At 36.9% G+C, this 17370-nt stretch overlaps 1 protein-coding gene across 1 annotated transcript in view; it reads right to left on the reverse strand.

The window, feature by feature from the left end:
- The window catches only part of SYCP2L (synaptonemal complex protein 2 like), a 73877-nt gene that overhangs the window by 3699 nt on the left and 52808 nt on the right, over positions 1-17370 (reverse strand). The window contains exons 26-31 of the mRNA XM_015587267.1: positions 13019-13120; positions 11904-12010; positions 10938-11029; positions 9081-9180; positions 8921-8979; positions 737-789 (exon numbers count right to left, since the gene is read on the reverse strand). Of these exons, the coding sequence (XP_015442753.1) occupies positions 737-789; positions 8921-8979; positions 9081-9180; positions 10938-11029; positions 11904-12010; positions 13019-13120 (513 nt within the window). The remainder of the gene's footprint in view (positions 1-736; positions 790-8920; positions 8980-9080; positions 9181-10937; positions 11030-11903; positions 12011-13018; positions 13121-17370) is intronic.

A 17370-nucleotide genomic window follows, 5' to 3' on the forward strand; every position in this document is an offset into this window, starting at 1 on the left:
TGCTGGGATAATACTTAGAGGTAGAGCAGATTAAACTACAAATAACCTCTATTACACAACCAAGTTATACTACATAATGAATAAACTATTTTCAGTCTACAGTCATTGACTTTATTTATCCAAATCATGAACAAAATTACTTTGTAGATGGCCTTAAATTGCATAGGTTTCATTTTCCTAAAATAAATTCAAACACTCAACTGTATATGCAACTTCATGTGCTCAGAAGTTATTAGAGCATTCAGTAATAATCACATGATGAATATTTCTCCTCTCCTAAATCTGGCAATTTTGTTAAAGTGCTGGAGAAACTAGAATATTTGTAGATTAAATGAAAAAACTATTTCAAAATACTTCATCTTCATCTGAGATATTTTCATCACATTCAAATTAAATTCTCCTTCAAAGAATATACTAAATAGTATGTATACAGATGCTGCTAAAATACTTTTCCCCACAAAACTTGACATTCTCAAGTAAAAATCAATTTTACTTTTAAAATCATGTTTTAAAAAAGCCACAACACTCCACGTTGTTAAACATCCTGAACTTCCTTTTTTTTCTTGCCAAATTTTAATACAAAAGTTTAACTTTTGTGAACAAATGGACAATAACACAATTGCAAACCACCAACAAATTCTATTCTATTCTAGTTGATTCGATTCTATTCGATTCTAACTCAGGAGTTCTCAGGGATTCTGTTTGGCGTGGAGTAAAATGAATGAGCTCAGGGTACCAAAGCACCACTTGTGTGGAAGAGTCAACTTTTTCTTCTTCAGGCATCTCAGACTGGTGGAAAGGGAAAAAGAGAAAAGAGGGTTATTCAAGCTTGAACTATCCCCCACTCTCAAAAATCAGTGAGCTAATATGAATGTCACTCCTTTTTATCAGTTACAGCCCTAACTCAGATTTTCGGTGAAGTTGCATCTTACACGGCCACTGGAAGCTAAAGTCAGTGTACCTGTGAAAACTAGCTAGAGTCAAAATCACCCTCAAAAATCTCTTAAATATGCTAACTCTCAAAAGTCTATAACACAGCAAGTTATTTTTTCCTCCAATGTTCAAGAAAAGATAGCTATTTATCATGAACAAAATTACAAATAAAAAGAGGTAGAGCAGCGGTAGGTGACTATAAAGCCCAAAGCCCCAGGAAGAATGGCAGTGCAGGGAGCTAAAAAAAAACCTGGGTCTCTAATGACTGCTGAAAGCTACTGTACACCAGCCCTGGATGACCTCCCCCTGGGCTGCTGCTGCTTACTGGGGGATGGATAAAATCCCTCTTTGGTTTAGCTGCTGGAATCTGATTTCTGTTACATGTGACCAACTGTAACACGTATGGTTAATTCACATTTGATCCAATTCTCCAGTAGGGCTGGGAATTAGTTTAATATTCTTAGCCCAGATTAGCCTTTTTTCCACAGCCTCTTTCAGTACTATTTTGATTTAAAGAGTTGTTGTTTCTCCAAAAGAAAATGGTATTTTTTTCTTGATAATGAAAGTCTTTAAAGATATATTCAAGGGTGTTCACTACAAATTTATTTGTAATAATAATTTAAAATCACCTGATGTTCATCAATAGAGAATTGAATGTATAAGTTATAAACTATTTTGGAGCTATTTTTCAGAAAAAAGTAGATCCATATTTTTGACTTGGAATGAAATCCTACCTTTATTCTGAGAGAACAAAGCAAGAACGATATAAATAATATTTAGTATACCATTTATGTTACTTAAAAATATACATGTGTATATTTATACAGACATTCGTATGTATTCTTCTGTAATTATGGACAAAAATATCTGGAGGAATAAATACCAAACTGTAAAGAGATCGTTATCCCTGGATCATAGATAAAAGGGAAGGTTAGGGAGAGGGGAAAAATTTAACTCTTTGCTTTTTAAATGTTATGCTGTTTGAGTCTACTACACAAAAGCAATTCATATCTTGGATTAAATTATAGAATAGCCTTAGAAAGTAAATTCATCTAAAATTTAATCATATAGAAATAACCACAGTTGACATTTTGATGAACATCTTCTAGAATCTCAATTATTCATAAATATATACACACAAAAATTCATCTTCTGTAACACTACCCCCTCCTTATCTCATTGGTCAACTCTTTCTTATCCTTTTTTGCTGGCTTTACCTCCTTTACCTAACTTCAACACATTGGATTTTGTCCTGGGACTTCTCTCTATTCTTAGTTCCTAAGTCAACTCAGTCAATCTTATGCTCAGCCCTCTGCCATGACTTTGTCTCAAGAATCCAGTTACTTACATGACAACTCCATTCAGACACTAAAACCACAAAATGAATAGACATCACTAATCAAACTTTTTAATATCTATCTACATCTTCCCCCTCCCCCTACCAATAAAACTGGACCTTTCTCAATCTTCACTATCTCCTTAAATGACACTAATTTCCACCAAGTTGCTCACGCCCCAGACCTGAACATGGTCCTTAATCCTGGCTTTTCCCCTCCCACCACATCTAATCCATCAGCAACCCTCCCAGCTCCACCTCCACTTGCCCACATCATCCCATTCCCCACCCCAACATACACACAAAGGCCTTGAGAACAGTTTTTTACTAGTATCCCTTTCACTACAACTGGAATAAAATCCAATTTCCTAACCATGGTCCGTAAGGCCCTGGGTGACCCCCAACATCACATACACCCCACCTCTCAAGCTCAGCTTATACTACTCTGCCCTCCCTACTTTTGTTTTGTCCTCACTGAATTCCTAGCACATTTCAAGCTTCTTATGGCCTCAGACAGCTGTCTTGGCCATTCACTGTGAAATGGTCTTCCCCCACTATCTTCACACCTGGCTCTATCTCATCCCTCAAGTTTTAGTCCAAATGTCACTTCTTTAGAGAGGTTTAACTTGACTCTCCTTCCACACTAGGAGTCTCTCACACTTTTTCCTTCTTAGCACTAAGCACTATCGTGAATTCTTATTTCCTTGCTTACCATCTGTCTATCCTACTAAAACATACAATCTGTGAGGTCAAGGACCGCTCAGGCATTGTTTCACCGCAGCTACTAAGACAGTTCCTCGCACCTAAGAGACTCAACAATTTATTGAGAGAATGAATATATACATCCTCATCTAACATTTAAAACAAATGGGATGTTATAAATGCTGCTTTAAAACAAGCTTTAATTTTTTTACTCACGGTTAAATGTCTTCCCATGTCAATTAATATGATCTAAATCTTTCTTTTTGATAACTGCATGGTATATCATATGAATGTATGGCTCTATTTAACTGAACTCTAGCTGAACATTTAGGCACTTGCCAGTCTCTCTCTATTAGAACTGTTTATAATACATATCATGTACATGTCCTTGTATAGTCCTACTTAATCTTTAATTTCCTAGAAGTGAAAAAAATCACCCTGGAGTTTTTAAAAATCATCCACTTCATTTACTCTCAAATAAAATGACAAAACACATTTTTTTTTTTATACTTACTACACTCAAGGGAAATGGAATTGCACTCTTATAAAAATGTACTGGGATATGGCTTACTTAGGAAATCTAGTTCAGACATCTAAATTGAAGAAAACCGCAAGTGGATATGTGTTTTAAAAGCCCCATTATTAAATGCTGTGGGAGTGAACGAAATAATATTCACAAGAATCTAACTGGGCGGGAAACTTGCTGTCCTTAAAGTGACTGTATCCAAGCACAGAACAGTTGGTGGTTGTTCCACACATTCAGATTTATTGACTCTGTGGGCCTCACAACACCACAGAACGCTCATGGAGTGGTAGCCCCAGGAGCTGCTGGACAGTTCAGGGAAGTAGTAGGCTCACAGAGATAACTCTATAAACTTCCTCCTTTAAAAATCTCTCACAGTCAATCCCATTCAGTCTCAAATTCCTCTTTGCCTTAATAACTACCAAAAGACAGCCATTATTCTCCACATTCTTATCTGATGTTGCTTGTACATCTCTTCTTCTGCCTCCATATACTACCTTTGCCCACCCTGTGGAGGTCTTCCTGTCCAACCCTTACAATTTGATCTGTCAACAGCAAACTCCTTAATATCCTTAGCTTCCTCTTGGAAAAAAATATCTCTTTGCCTCCTTCTTTTAACTAAAACCTGGCTGATTTCTGAAGGTACCACATCCCCCCATACCCTCTCAATTAAAAGCTTTTTTTTTTCTGTTATCACATTACTTCATGGCCAGGTGCAAAGGCAGGTATTCTACTTGCTCCCCACTGCCTCGCACAGGTCATTTTTCCTTCTCCTGCAGAAACCTCACTGCTGATTATATGCCATCCATCTGACTTATGCATTCATCATCCTGGCCCCTCTGTTCAGTTGCTTCCTGTCAGCCTTACTAGTAATTGCAACATCATCACAAAGGACTCAACTTCATGCTCTGGCCTCTCAGTTCTCTGACGCCTCACCTCCTACAGCATTTTCTTCTATCTCAATACAGCCACATTCTCAGATTTTGTCATCTTCACAGACTTCTCACGCCCGAAATCTTGATTCTTAATATCCCACTTTCCGACCACACATTCTGGCCTTTCCAAGATGTCTGCTCTCCTTCTTCCACTGTCGCAACTTCGGATCCCACTGAGACTGATCCCATATTAAGGACTGAATATTTGTGCCCGCCCCCCCCACCCTTAAACTCATATGCTGAACCCCTTCCTCACATGTGACGGTATTAGGAAGTAGAGGCTTTGGGAGGTGATTACAGTAAACGAGGTCATGAGAGTAGGGCCCTCATGAGTGAGATCAGTGCCCTTACAGGAGTCAGAAGAGAGCTTCTTCCTCTGCTCTCTGCCATAATAAAATTGATACTTTTTTGTTACTTAGTCTCTCCACCCATTGGTCCTGATTTTAGTAATAATGCATTTAGATTTTCTCCATTAAGCATGATAGTGGTTTTCGGACTGAGATTTATCATTCTAAAGAATATCTTGTTTCTACTATTTTACTTAGTTTTATAAAAATTCAAACAGATGTACAATTTTTTCAAATGCCTTTTGAAATACATGGAGAGAATCATAATAATTTTTCTCCCTAGATCTATTAGTAATTGATGTATTACTTGATCCCCTAATATGAAACTACCTTTGTTTTCCTGGAATAAATTTCACTTGGTCATGACATCATTCCTTTAAAAGCTGTTAAATTATGTCTGCCAATATTTTGCTTAGAATTTTGGCTTAGTTATTTTAACAGATTGTTCTATGGTTCCCTATGCAATTTTTGTTGGATGTCTGTATTGTATTCAAGATTTATTTAAAAATTGGGGAATTTTTATTCTTCCATGTGCTGTGATAGTACTGAAGTCTAGTACTATTTAGTCAACAGCGCTAAAGTATTCCACAGATATCCTCATGCTGCAATCTGGACCATACACGTTTGCACAAGAATTCTTTATCAATTTTATTTCTTCTATGAATATTTGCCTAAGTTATCCCATATATTTGGGAGTCTCCTTTATTAAACTGTATTATTCTGACAAACTGTCCATTATTGCAGGTTCTCATCAAAACTAGACATCTGAAAGTTAAAATGTTAACAAATGAACTCGAGATTCTGCTTGACCCATACATTTCTCCCACCCCAAGTCTTCTCTACCTCTCTAATTGGCAACATCATCAATCTAACTATTAAAAGACAGAAACCTAAGAGCCATCCATATTTCTTCTTCCTTTACCTACTTACCGCTTCTATCTGTCAGTAATTTATTAGTTCTAGCTTCAAAATGGATCTGGAATTTCTCCATTTATCACCATCTCTTAAGCCCTCCAGCTGAGCTTTCCTCCTCTATTCTTCACTTCTCCAATAAATTCTCAACACAGTGACTGGAATGATTTTCTTAAAATACAATCAGACTATATTACCCTCACCCCCAATGCCTTTGCTCTAAACCCATCCATATTTTCCTTCACCCTTAGTATAAAATCCAAACTCTTCAACAAGGTCAACAGCGAGTCAGCCATGCTTCCAATTTCATTTCAAATAACTGTTCCCCTTACACCACTGTGATCCAAGAACTTTCTGTTCCTCAAAGATGTCAAGTTCTCTCCCACCCAAATCAGTTGCTTTAAACTGTTCACAAGTCTAGCTCCTTCCTATTCTTGAAACCCCACCTTAAATGTCACTTCTTTAGAGAAATCTTTGATGGCCATCCTATCTGAAACTGTTATTTCATACCATTGCTCTCTGCCAAAGCACTTTGCTAGTATCCCTCAAAGCACTTAGTAAACTTACAATTATTTTCCTTGTCTTTTTTTCTGTCTTCTTTCAGGGAATTTATTTTTAATGGGGGTGGGAACATGTCTGTGTATTAACCATTGTATTTCCATGGTTAGCACAGTGCTTGATGCACAGCAAGCACTCAATAATAGATGTTTACTGAATGAATGACCTAGATCCAAAAGGATAATTGCTAGGATGGGAGACAGTGTGAAAGAGAAGGACGCTCAGTGGAAGAGCTGTAACATGGACAAAGTGTTAGAGTATCTTTTAGTGCTTGTTTTCTCCATTCCAATTCACATCGACTGAACAAAGTAAACCTTTGTACCTACCCCAAGAATGCAATAACAAAACTGGGCTTTGGCTTTCCTCATGAAGACTGAATTTCATTTAGCCTAGAAGAAATTGGACTATCTCATTATGTTCACATTAGGCAATTTAAAAATAAAAATACACATACATGTACATAAATATACCATAGAGTCATTTCATAGATTGTTATGTTACTGATGTTAGTCAAGGAGGGTCAATGGCCAATTCAAGATATCAACATAAGAGGTTAATGTTTTACTTGATTCCATTTTAAGCATTGTCACAACATATACAGAAGTATTTTATGACCACCATTCAAATCATTGAATCCCCATCTCTCTGTAGCACTGTGCTAGGGGCTGAAATAATCTAGTCTGAGGAATGTCCTTCTTACCTCCCTAGAAAAATATGTAAAGCCAAACAATGTGCAAATATGACAAAAGGACAAACACTGGATACCAACCAGATTCAGAAACTGGATCTCAACCAAGTTAATTAACCTCTTTAAGTCTCACAGGAACTTCAAGTGCTTAGCCCAGAGCCTGGTACCCAGTAAGTATGCAGTGTGAGCTAAGAGTATCACCATCATCTCTCATCAGCAAGCCACAGGGTGGTTTCCTTAGGTATTCAGAAGAGAGGAGAGCAAATGCAAAACCCTGAGAGATGTATAGTTAGAAGTAATTTTTGTTCTTTGAGGTATTCTAAATGCACAGGGGCCTGTTAGCACGGAAGATGAATGTAATGATAATTAATATCCTACAATGTAATCTGTATGAACTGAAGAGACAGTTGTCTAAAATCTGGGTTTCAGTCAAAATAAGTGAAGTCTCCAGATTTCAGAAGACTAGGGAGTATAATGTTCTCTGAGGCTTATTACAATGTTGTTTCATATTAGCAGTTCTCAAAGTGTGAGTCTTTGGAATCCTTTTTCTTGGGGACTCCTAAGGAAACTAAGCTTCCAAAGGTTCTGTGGGGTCCAAATTTATTTTGGTAAATGGTAACAATTCTAAGACGTTATTTGCTTTTTAAATCCTTACCTTCTCACAAATACACAGTTTAGTTTTTCAGAGGCTACATGACATGTGATATCACAACAGATTGAATTCAGAAGCAGATATGAGAATGCAGCTGTCTTCTATGAAGACAGACATTAAAGAGATTTGCAAAAACAAAACAATTCTACTCTTCTCACATGTTTGTTTTGAAAACTCTGGTTATATTTTGTAAAAAATGTTACTTATATCAATATGTACATATTTATGTGTTATTTTTAAATAAACATATGTTCTAAATCTCAGTTTCAACTTTTAATATGGAAAATGTTTATGGATAGAACTCATAAAGAAAAAGTTCTTTGGGGACTTTCAATAAATTTTTTAAGTGTTAAGAGGTTCTAATTCCAAGAAGTTTGAGAACCATTTATAATCTGGAACATCCAGTGAAGAGGTTTAAAAGCATACCCCCTTTAATGATGTATAATGGTACATGGAGGGAGATCTGTGTGTGTGAAATATTTTGAAAATCTGTGGTCCATACTGTCATTATTATTAATTGTGTTAAATGGAATAACAGAGGATGGATAACTCAAATATCAAAAGTGTTGCTGTTCTTTGAAATACATGGTATAATCAGAATAATATCCTTCCTAAAACCATGTGACTAGATTTCTGTGACAGAAGCTGATTCTCAACCAGTAGATAAAGCTTTAATCATTGCAGATTTATATAGGGATTCCTTTGATTGTTCAAGCAGGAAGAAAACATTAGAATTTCTCTCAGAGCAAAAGCAGAGGAATGAAGGGCTCCCCTCTCCATTATTCTATTCCTTACACTCCAGAAAATGGAACAACATTCCAGATGGATTGAAGCAGCAGCCTCAGAATGTACACTGAGTAATCACAGTGAAAAGAATGTGAGGTAGGATAACCCCACCTGTTGTTTAATATATACTCATATATTTAAAATATATACATGTAAAATATATACAATATAGTCTATCAAGAACATAATTCAACACATAACTGAAAATCAACTATTTACTCAGAAATCTAAATATTTTGCTCAAAATCTACTCATTTCAATATCTAAAAATACTGCTTAAAAATAAAACAATTTGGATCAAAAATACTGAAATCTGGATGATCCTATTTACACTTTTCAAAATTTACACTTCTAGGTTGATATCCTTAGCCACACTCAATGCTCAGGGAGTGCCAAAGAAGTTCCTGTTTTTTTTTTTTTTTAAAAAGCAACTATTTAGCTACTAACATGAGGTTTTATGAACGTCAACCACCCACACTCTAGCTAAAGCAGTACTTTATTTTTCAACTAAGATACTTCTAGAAAGAATATTTATTTAAAAAAAATACCTCAGCACTTGCAGATCACAGAATGATTTCAGATCATCAGATTGTTTCTCCCAAAATTCCTAAAATTGAACAAAAGGTGTATTTAAGTAGTAAGCAGTTATTCTACCCTAGAACAGATTCTCTTAAGTCACAGAAAATATTCTAAACAAAAAGAACTTACCATAACATCCCTCTCAAGGTATTTCAGAGCCAGAATATTCTTCTCAAGATTGCTCAGCTCTTGAAGAACAAAATTGTTAAACTGCTCTAGTTTATTAAGTCTAATAAAAGTAAAAACAAATTTCATTGGGACTGCTTGGATGTGACAAAAGATACTCTTAATTCTCTTATTGCAAAAATACTTCATATTTTCTATACAGATATTTCTTGTTTTAAGAATACATGTCTCTCTTCTTATCCCTCCCCTCACTGCCTGCTCATCCTCACCCCGCTGAAACTTAACTGTGCAAACTTTGATTTAGCCTTTCAACAGAAGCCCAAAGGAAGCTTCAAGTATTTCGAATCATACTCTGAAGAGCAAAGGAGAGATGACTGGAGGGAAAAGAGGACCAATGCCAGACCTAGGCTGGAAGCCACTATACCACCAACCATGGCTCCCCATTGCTTCTTACCTTTCCCTTACTCATCTTTCTCTTGCCTTAAGCTAGCTCTGAAAGCTAAAAGTGGCTAACAAATTTTTTTCTCACTTCTGTTTTAGCTCTGAAATTTCTAACAGTCACTATCCTGTGCCAAATCACCATGTAAAGTGTTTATTTGTTCACTTGCTTTGTGTCTTCTCAATTATGCTAAAAATTCCATGAAGACAAGATGCTTATAGAGCTTGTTCTCATGGCACTCCTGCAGGTAGCACAAGACCTAGCACCTAGCACTGCTCAGTGTTCATTTGCTGAATGAAAAAATGGATCAATGTATGCCATCTAAAAGATAATGAAAGTTCCACAAGTCCAAAGTTTTTCATGGACTTGTTTTGAGAATTGTATGCATTGCATGTATAAATGTATGAAAAAAATTACAAATTTCTATTCATATTATGTATTCTTCCCTAAGAAACTTTCTACTTCAGTTAAGAAAACCAACTTGCCGTCACTTTCTTCCCCTCCTACATTTACAGGCCATTCACTTTAACAGGAAAAATCTCTGTTTTCATCTTCCCTATACCATTCAAATCTTTGTTTCTAAAACCTCATTCTAGAAGCACTTCCATTATAATCACTCTGAATTAACACTAATCACTACAGAAACCCATCTCCCCACTTGCATTTCTTGTCTTTCATATCTAAAATCTTGGCCCCTTGGACTTCTTGCTACACGGTCATAGGGGTATGTGTGCACATATGTGCATGAGGGTGTAATATTTTTTATTGTGGCAAAATATATATAAGATTTACCCATTAACCATTTTAAGTATACAATTCAGTAGCATTAAGTACATTCACAATGTTGTACAACCATCACCACTATCCATTTCCAGAATTCTTCCATCATCCCAAACAGAAACTCTGTATTGATTAAATGATAACTTCCCATTTTCTACTCCCTCAACTACCACTATCCTCTATACTACCTTCTATCTCTATGAATTTGCCTATTCTAGGTACCTCATGTAAGAGGAATCATACATGTCCTTTTGTCCATTTCACTTAGCATAATGTCCTCAAAGTTTATCTGTGTTCTAGCTTATATCAGAATTTTATTCTTTCATAAGGCTGAATAATATCCCACTGTATGTATATACCATATATCATTTAACCAGCATTTTCTACATATATATCCATGCTTTTCACAATTGGATTATGGATTTTTTAAGAACAGTATTTTAGACCATAAAGAGGCTTAAGAAGGGCCTTTAATTCAACTCCTCACCTTATGAATGGAAAACCAGACACTTGGCAGGGTTAAACAATGTATCAAACCTCAAATCTACCCAACCTTCAATTCTTCATGACCACGACTGTGGTCATGAGACAAACATGAGAAATCGCACTTTTATGAACTTGTTTTGAAAGCCAATACTTACCTGCACTGATGTATCTGGTTTAAAAGTTTTATTAGGCAATCTGGTGCTTGCTTTGCATATTCTGAATTAAGTGCACTCCTTTTGTACCTAAGCTAAACCATAACAACAATAACAAAATGATCACATTTGGGTTAACCACAACTATGTAAATTGAGTGCAGGTTTTACAGTAAAAAGATGTTGGTTGACAGTACATAATATTCATAGCAAATATTACTGCTAAAGAATTATGACAAGGCACCACATTATACATCTCCCATGTTATTTCCTCAGTGTAGGTACCAATAAAAAGTAAGCTAAAATTAAAAAAAAAACTTACGTTTATACTATTGATATACATATTGAATATTATGTACAAACTTCCATTATAAATTAACATTGGTATTGTAGAAAATAAGACTTTGGAGATCTTCCAAGTTAGTTAAATGAATATATATTAGGGTAAGATATTTCTCACAAATATGCTAATAAATAACTCTAGAGATATACAAATAGGACAAAAGAGGAGGGGACAGAAATGGTTTTTAAGTTCATCTGGCAGATAAAGTTTTAGGACAAACTATATTTGTAGTGTCACAAAGATATGCCACTTAGCTGACTACTCACCCACAACCTAACTCCATCTTTGTCCCAGACACCTCTTATCTACATGTTTCCTTTCCCCCTTCTTCCTTGTCTTGCATTGCTTCCTGGAAGTTCAGTTATCTGAGAATGCTATCAATGAAACCAAACCATGAGTCCGATTTCCATTTAGGTCCTTCTGGTCCTATTGTAGCTGCCTTATAAATACAAACCATGATTCATAGAGGCTCTAAAATCAGTGACTACAGCTAAGACAAATTTACCTCTCCAAAAGACTCAGGAATATCTTCACACATGAATGGTTAACAACAGTATTAATGAATAATATCAACTTGTTACTTTAAGCTCATAATGAGCTAGCTTTTCATTGTTAGTGCACCATTACCTCATATTTTCTTTTCAGTTCTCTAGTGAAGTTTTCGAAGGTTGTGATAACAGCAGAACTATTCAAGTTCTCTGGCACAACTGCCAGGGATGGAGAAGAAATGCCTTCTGGACAATAAAAATAGAATGTTAAGTAAAACAAAGTGCTTGAAAAACATGTGGTAGGTCCATCAGCTGCCCAGAGACAGACAGTCAGACAGAAGCACAAAGCCCACCCATGAAGCCCCATGGCTGCCTGGCTCTGACTGCAGCAGGGCTGACTCAGGTTGTGGCGACAAGGCCAATTCAAGCCCAGAGTCCTTACAGCGGGCACTTCAAACTGCTTCCCATCAAACTCACTCTCTGGTAACTGCCCATTTTATCCAAACTTCCACAGTCCTTTAAATCAAAGTGACTGATATTATGTCTAAGAAGGAGGCTGAGGTGTTATAAGAGGTTTTAAGGAGGACGTGATGGGGCAAAGCTGGCATAACAGCTTCTGGATGCCAGAAGTTTTAAGAGGGCTCATAAGAGGTCTGGCACTGTTCTAAGGGATTTGCCTGTGTCAACTCATTTAATCTTCATAAAAACCATGTGAAGTAGGCGCTGTTATCCACATTTAACAAAGAGATCAGATAACTTGTTCAAGCTCACACCAACTGCTTCAGGATTGGAACCCAGGCTGCCTGGCTCTTAACCATCGCCCTCTAGTACCTTTGGGCTTCCAAATTTGCTTTCTTGGAGTCTCTTGCTTCAAAATATAGAGACGTCACTCATCCAGAAGGTCAACCCCACATTTCAGATCATTCTTCATTGGATATTTCCAACACAAAAATTCAGTTAATAACTATCAACTAAAGCAGAGACCTATAAGTTTAGGAAGCCCTTAGGCCCTGAAAATTGCCATAAAGATGAGTTAAGAGGCAGAAATCAAATGACTAGAAGGAGATGTGCTTGCTTTTATCTGTCATTCGTGCAACAATTTATTCGTCTCTGAAAGGACAGGATGCTTAATTTTGAGAGTTCTGTAACTGCTATGATCTTCAAACTGCAACTCCCTTGTAATTCATGTTGGTACATTCAGTGCTTACATTTTTATCACACTCTTCTTTGACGGGCTGGCTGGGTGCATGTTACCTGCCAAATCTGCTTCATCTCTCACTGAGGAAAGGGGTCCTGGAACATCACCTTCTTCCAATTTTGACTGTTTCCACTTAGCAAAACTACCATCTGATATGTCTAAAGGCAAGCACAGCACATTAATAACCACACATACATTTCTTTTGTCCCAAGTTTATCTTGTTCTCTTTTAGCCAGTTAATACCTAACCTGGGTGAGCAGCAAGTTCCCTGCCTGTTATTAATCACTTACCTTTGGCATGCTGGACAAGTATCAAAGCACTAAAGTCTACTGATGCCTAAAAGAAGACTCACAGCAATAGCCTCCCTTTGATGAGCTCCGTAACATTTAGGAACACTCTGCTTAGCAAAATACAGACTGACTCAAAAGAAAAGCAGTAATGGCTGGCCATCAAAAACACTTCCAGGGCTCCAGGCTAGCTGGCAAGGTAGGGTGGTTTCCAGGCATGTGGGTGGGCCTTTAGCAGTTCCTCAGATCACTTCGTGGAGTATGCCATCTGCTGGTTACACTGGAGCTTTAGGCTACATTATTAATGAGATCATTTTGGCTCCTCACTAGGTCAAGTGACTTTGAGCGCCTCAGCTTATGAGATTTAAATACGGATTCTCTTTCCAATTCAGCATTTACTAAATATTTTCTATTCTGATATTCACTTTCAACTCAAACATGTCCTCACTCCCTTCGGGCTGTCCTAATCTTAATCAATGGCACCACCATTGTCAATACAGCACTAGCATTTGGCCTGACTCTTGCTTTTCTTTACCATTAATTTCCCTTCCATCACCAAGGCCTGACGTCACACCTGTAGCATTTATCCATACCACTTTCTGCATCCCCACGCCAGGACCCTGTCCACACCTACTTTCCCACGCCAGGACCCTGGAGGATCTCATCAATACCGTACCTTCAACTATCATCTCCCAAGCCTCTCCTGCCTGAGCTCTCTTAAGAAGCAAACTTGCCTACTCAGCATCTCCGCCTTGAACCCATTTCTACCACCCCCAAACCAATCTTTGTTCCCCCACCATACACTTAGTCCCTACACACATGTTCAGCCATGAAGTCATCTGGCTTTTCCCCTCTCTCCTCACATATCCAGCTAATCACTATTGATTTTCCCTCTGACAGTTCTGGAATCTAATTTCATTAATTCACCTAATAAATATTTGAATGTCACTATGTGCAAGGAGTTGTGCAATATGGTGGACAGAGAGTAGAGAAACAAAGAGGCAAGTTTCTCCTTCACTCTGCTCCACTACGCTGGTCTCTTTGCAGTTCCTCAGACACCCAGGTATATTCTCACCTACAGCCCTTTGCATTTGCTGCTCCTCTGACTTGAGTCCCTTCCCCACCCCGCCCACCACCTCATCTGCACTAAGGTTTCCTGTGCCTATCCAACTTCAAATTTCCATTCCACTCTCAACTTTTAGATTCTCCTTCCCTGATTTGGTTTTAGACTTTCTCACAATGTAACATGCTACATGTTTTACTTTTCTTCCTCACTAGAAGGGAAGCTCTAGTGAGGGCAGGCCTTTGTCTGTTTTGTTCTCTAGAATAGCTAACAACATAGGAAAGTACCTTGCACATAACAGACATTTGTAGAATGAATGAATGAATGAATGCTGCAGAATACCCCAACTTCTATGAAATAAGATATAAGATACATCTTAAAAGAGGATCTTGGTAAAGTAGATAACATCTATTTTCATTCTAATACTAACAGGGAGGCTAGAGATAGGGGAATATTAAAAACTTTAGCGACCCAAATATCTGCTACATAAATAATAAATAGAAATCAATAAAGTTTAGCTTTTTAAAATCTGCTAAAACTACCTTTTGGGAGGAACTGTAAATATACTAATTTTCAGAAATTACACCACAGTCATAAACTTCAAGGTGACAGAAGGAAAAGAAAATGAATTTTGCCATAAAATTACACAAAACAGAAAACAGAACATCAAAATAGTTCATGTTCTATGGTAAAATAAAAGATATATTTTTTTAAAAAATGAATAACCTAGGTTTAAATGTCAAATTAGATTATTTCCTATTAAAAGGAAAAAAAGAAAATAGCAAAACAAATAAAACAAGAGATGTAATAAAAACCTAATTGAGAGAAAAGGATGATACGAAAGCAGAAAGTACTAAACTAATACCAGATATATAAATGAAATGATCACGTATGAATGATGAACTTCATGGGATACCTTAGCTGGTTTGCTGTAATAGAATTTTCATAAACTGAAAACTTCACTAGAGAAGTTTTCACTAGAGAAGTTTTCACATTCTCACACTGAAAAACTTGGAAAAGAAAAAGCCTATAACCAACCTCTCCAGAAAAAACTAAAACGAAAAGCATAAGAAATACTCTCAACTTTGAGAGGTAACTTACAGAAACCATTATCTCTTTCTTCCCATTGTTCTTAGATGTAGGCATATTCATTTGAAAAGTATGAATGGATATTTCCTAGGGGGGTACATTGTTTCAAGGGTAATTTTTGAATATCAAGGAAAGCATCTAGGTACAGAATCATCCTCTTCAAGCCTCAAAACAAAGAGCATTCATGCTTGAACCTCACATTGTGTTTACACCCCAGTCAGAACCCAGAGAAACTACTTAGAAAGGATTCTAGCTAGCCCCAAAATTAGGCTCTAGCGAACAACTACTGCATTTCTTTCATTGTTGCCTGTTCTGCCCAGTCTGGATTTTTTCTCTCTCTCTCTCTTCTGACAACATATTTGTAGCAATAGCTTGAATCATGACCTTGAATTTCAATTTATCATGTTCATGCACCTTGTGTGGTAAAGTAGGGTGTCTGCTGACACAGACAATAGTTACATTCCTGGGAGAGAGGCATCTAGGAATACTGTGTAAGTTGCTTGGAGTTTATAAACTTGCTAACGAGGTATCATCCAGATAGACCACTTCAGGGACATGGAAATAGTGTGGCACTTAGAACCCTTTCTGAGAGGCAATCTTTAAAGTACTTAACCTGTAACAAAGAAATGGCTCTACACAGAGAACGAGCTCTTCCAGAGAAATCAGTCCATTCATTAAAGGCTGCAGGTCCTAAGCCATACAGTTGGCTCAGTTTTGTTTCCATGACAACTATATGTCTCTTTTAATTGGGACTTTTTGACATTAAAGGGGTTATAACCACACACTAAAGCACCTCAAAAATAAATACAAACAGTAAACACACCCTGGATGAAAGTAATCTCAAATTACTGCTAACTCCATTTATTTGTTGATAGCTGGCAGAAGGAGTGTGCTTTTGCTTTTGAACACAGCTTTCCTCATTTCCATGAAAACTGAAGACTTGCAATCTGAGGAGCTTCTAAATTCCTTATTTTGGGTGGCCTATCGGGCACAGGTTGTAGTGAACAAAATTTAGTATCCATATTGCATTTATTTATTCATACTTCCAATAAAATAGTTTTTTAGTGCTAAACAGAACCAATTCAATGGTTAATAGCCAAGTTCTCCTAAATTAAGGCATTTTAAAATCTTACTCTGAAGCGACACCTTGTGGCCTAGAATGATAAAGCCAACAGCCTTCACTGAGCAAAAATATGGTTCTCTTTACCAAAATACCCTCCTGTGGAGGCACTTTCCCAATACCAATTCCTTTGTTTATTCTGCCAATGTTTACTATGCTGAGAATATGAAAATTTAAAGACAATTTTCATTGTTGAATTGTTCAGTCCGATGGGGACAACTGAAATACCTTGCATGTGGATTAATGCATTTTAAAATCTGTAAATCAATTGATGATAAATACTTATTTGAGACTATGTATAAGTGATTATTCAAATATGGAATTATACAGAGGTCCATCATTAAATGCTAGGGTTTTCTAAGTTTCTTATTCTGATCCCTTGGCAAATATTTCTTGACTGTCTCTATATGCCAAGCACTGAACTAGGCATTCATAGCACTGACTGGAACAAAGACTCTCTTCTCCTGACTCCTTTCCAATTTTGGAGGAATCTCCAAGAAGGTAGATGAGGCCAAAGTAAAAAAATTATGAGTAAAATTATCCTGTTAGCTTACAGTTCTGGGAGCATGGCACATCAAAAGATCTAAGGTAAACACTAAAACGTCAGTTAATGAGCCAAATGGCAGAATACAAGTTTTCTATTGTCTCCCTCCCCACATACATACAAACAAAAGAACACCTGCTTTGAAAATAACCTATGTTTTGAAAAAAAAAAGTGCCTTTGTGGAAGTCTGAGAATTCAGTGGGGGAAATTCTAGCACATTGTTGGATTTTTTAAAAATCCAAGAGAGTAACAAGAACAATTTCACTTTAACCAAGCCACCAAGAAAGACCTGTGTGGCCTGTGTG

Source organism: Pteropus alecto, unplaced genomic scaffold (genome assembly GCF_000325575.1).
Source record: "Pteropus alecto unplaced genomic scaffold, ASM32557v1 scaffold121, whole genome shotgun sequence".
NCBI classification, from domain to species: domain Eukaryota; kingdom Metazoa; phylum Chordata; class Mammalia; order Chiroptera; family Pteropodidae; genus Pteropus; species Pteropus alecto.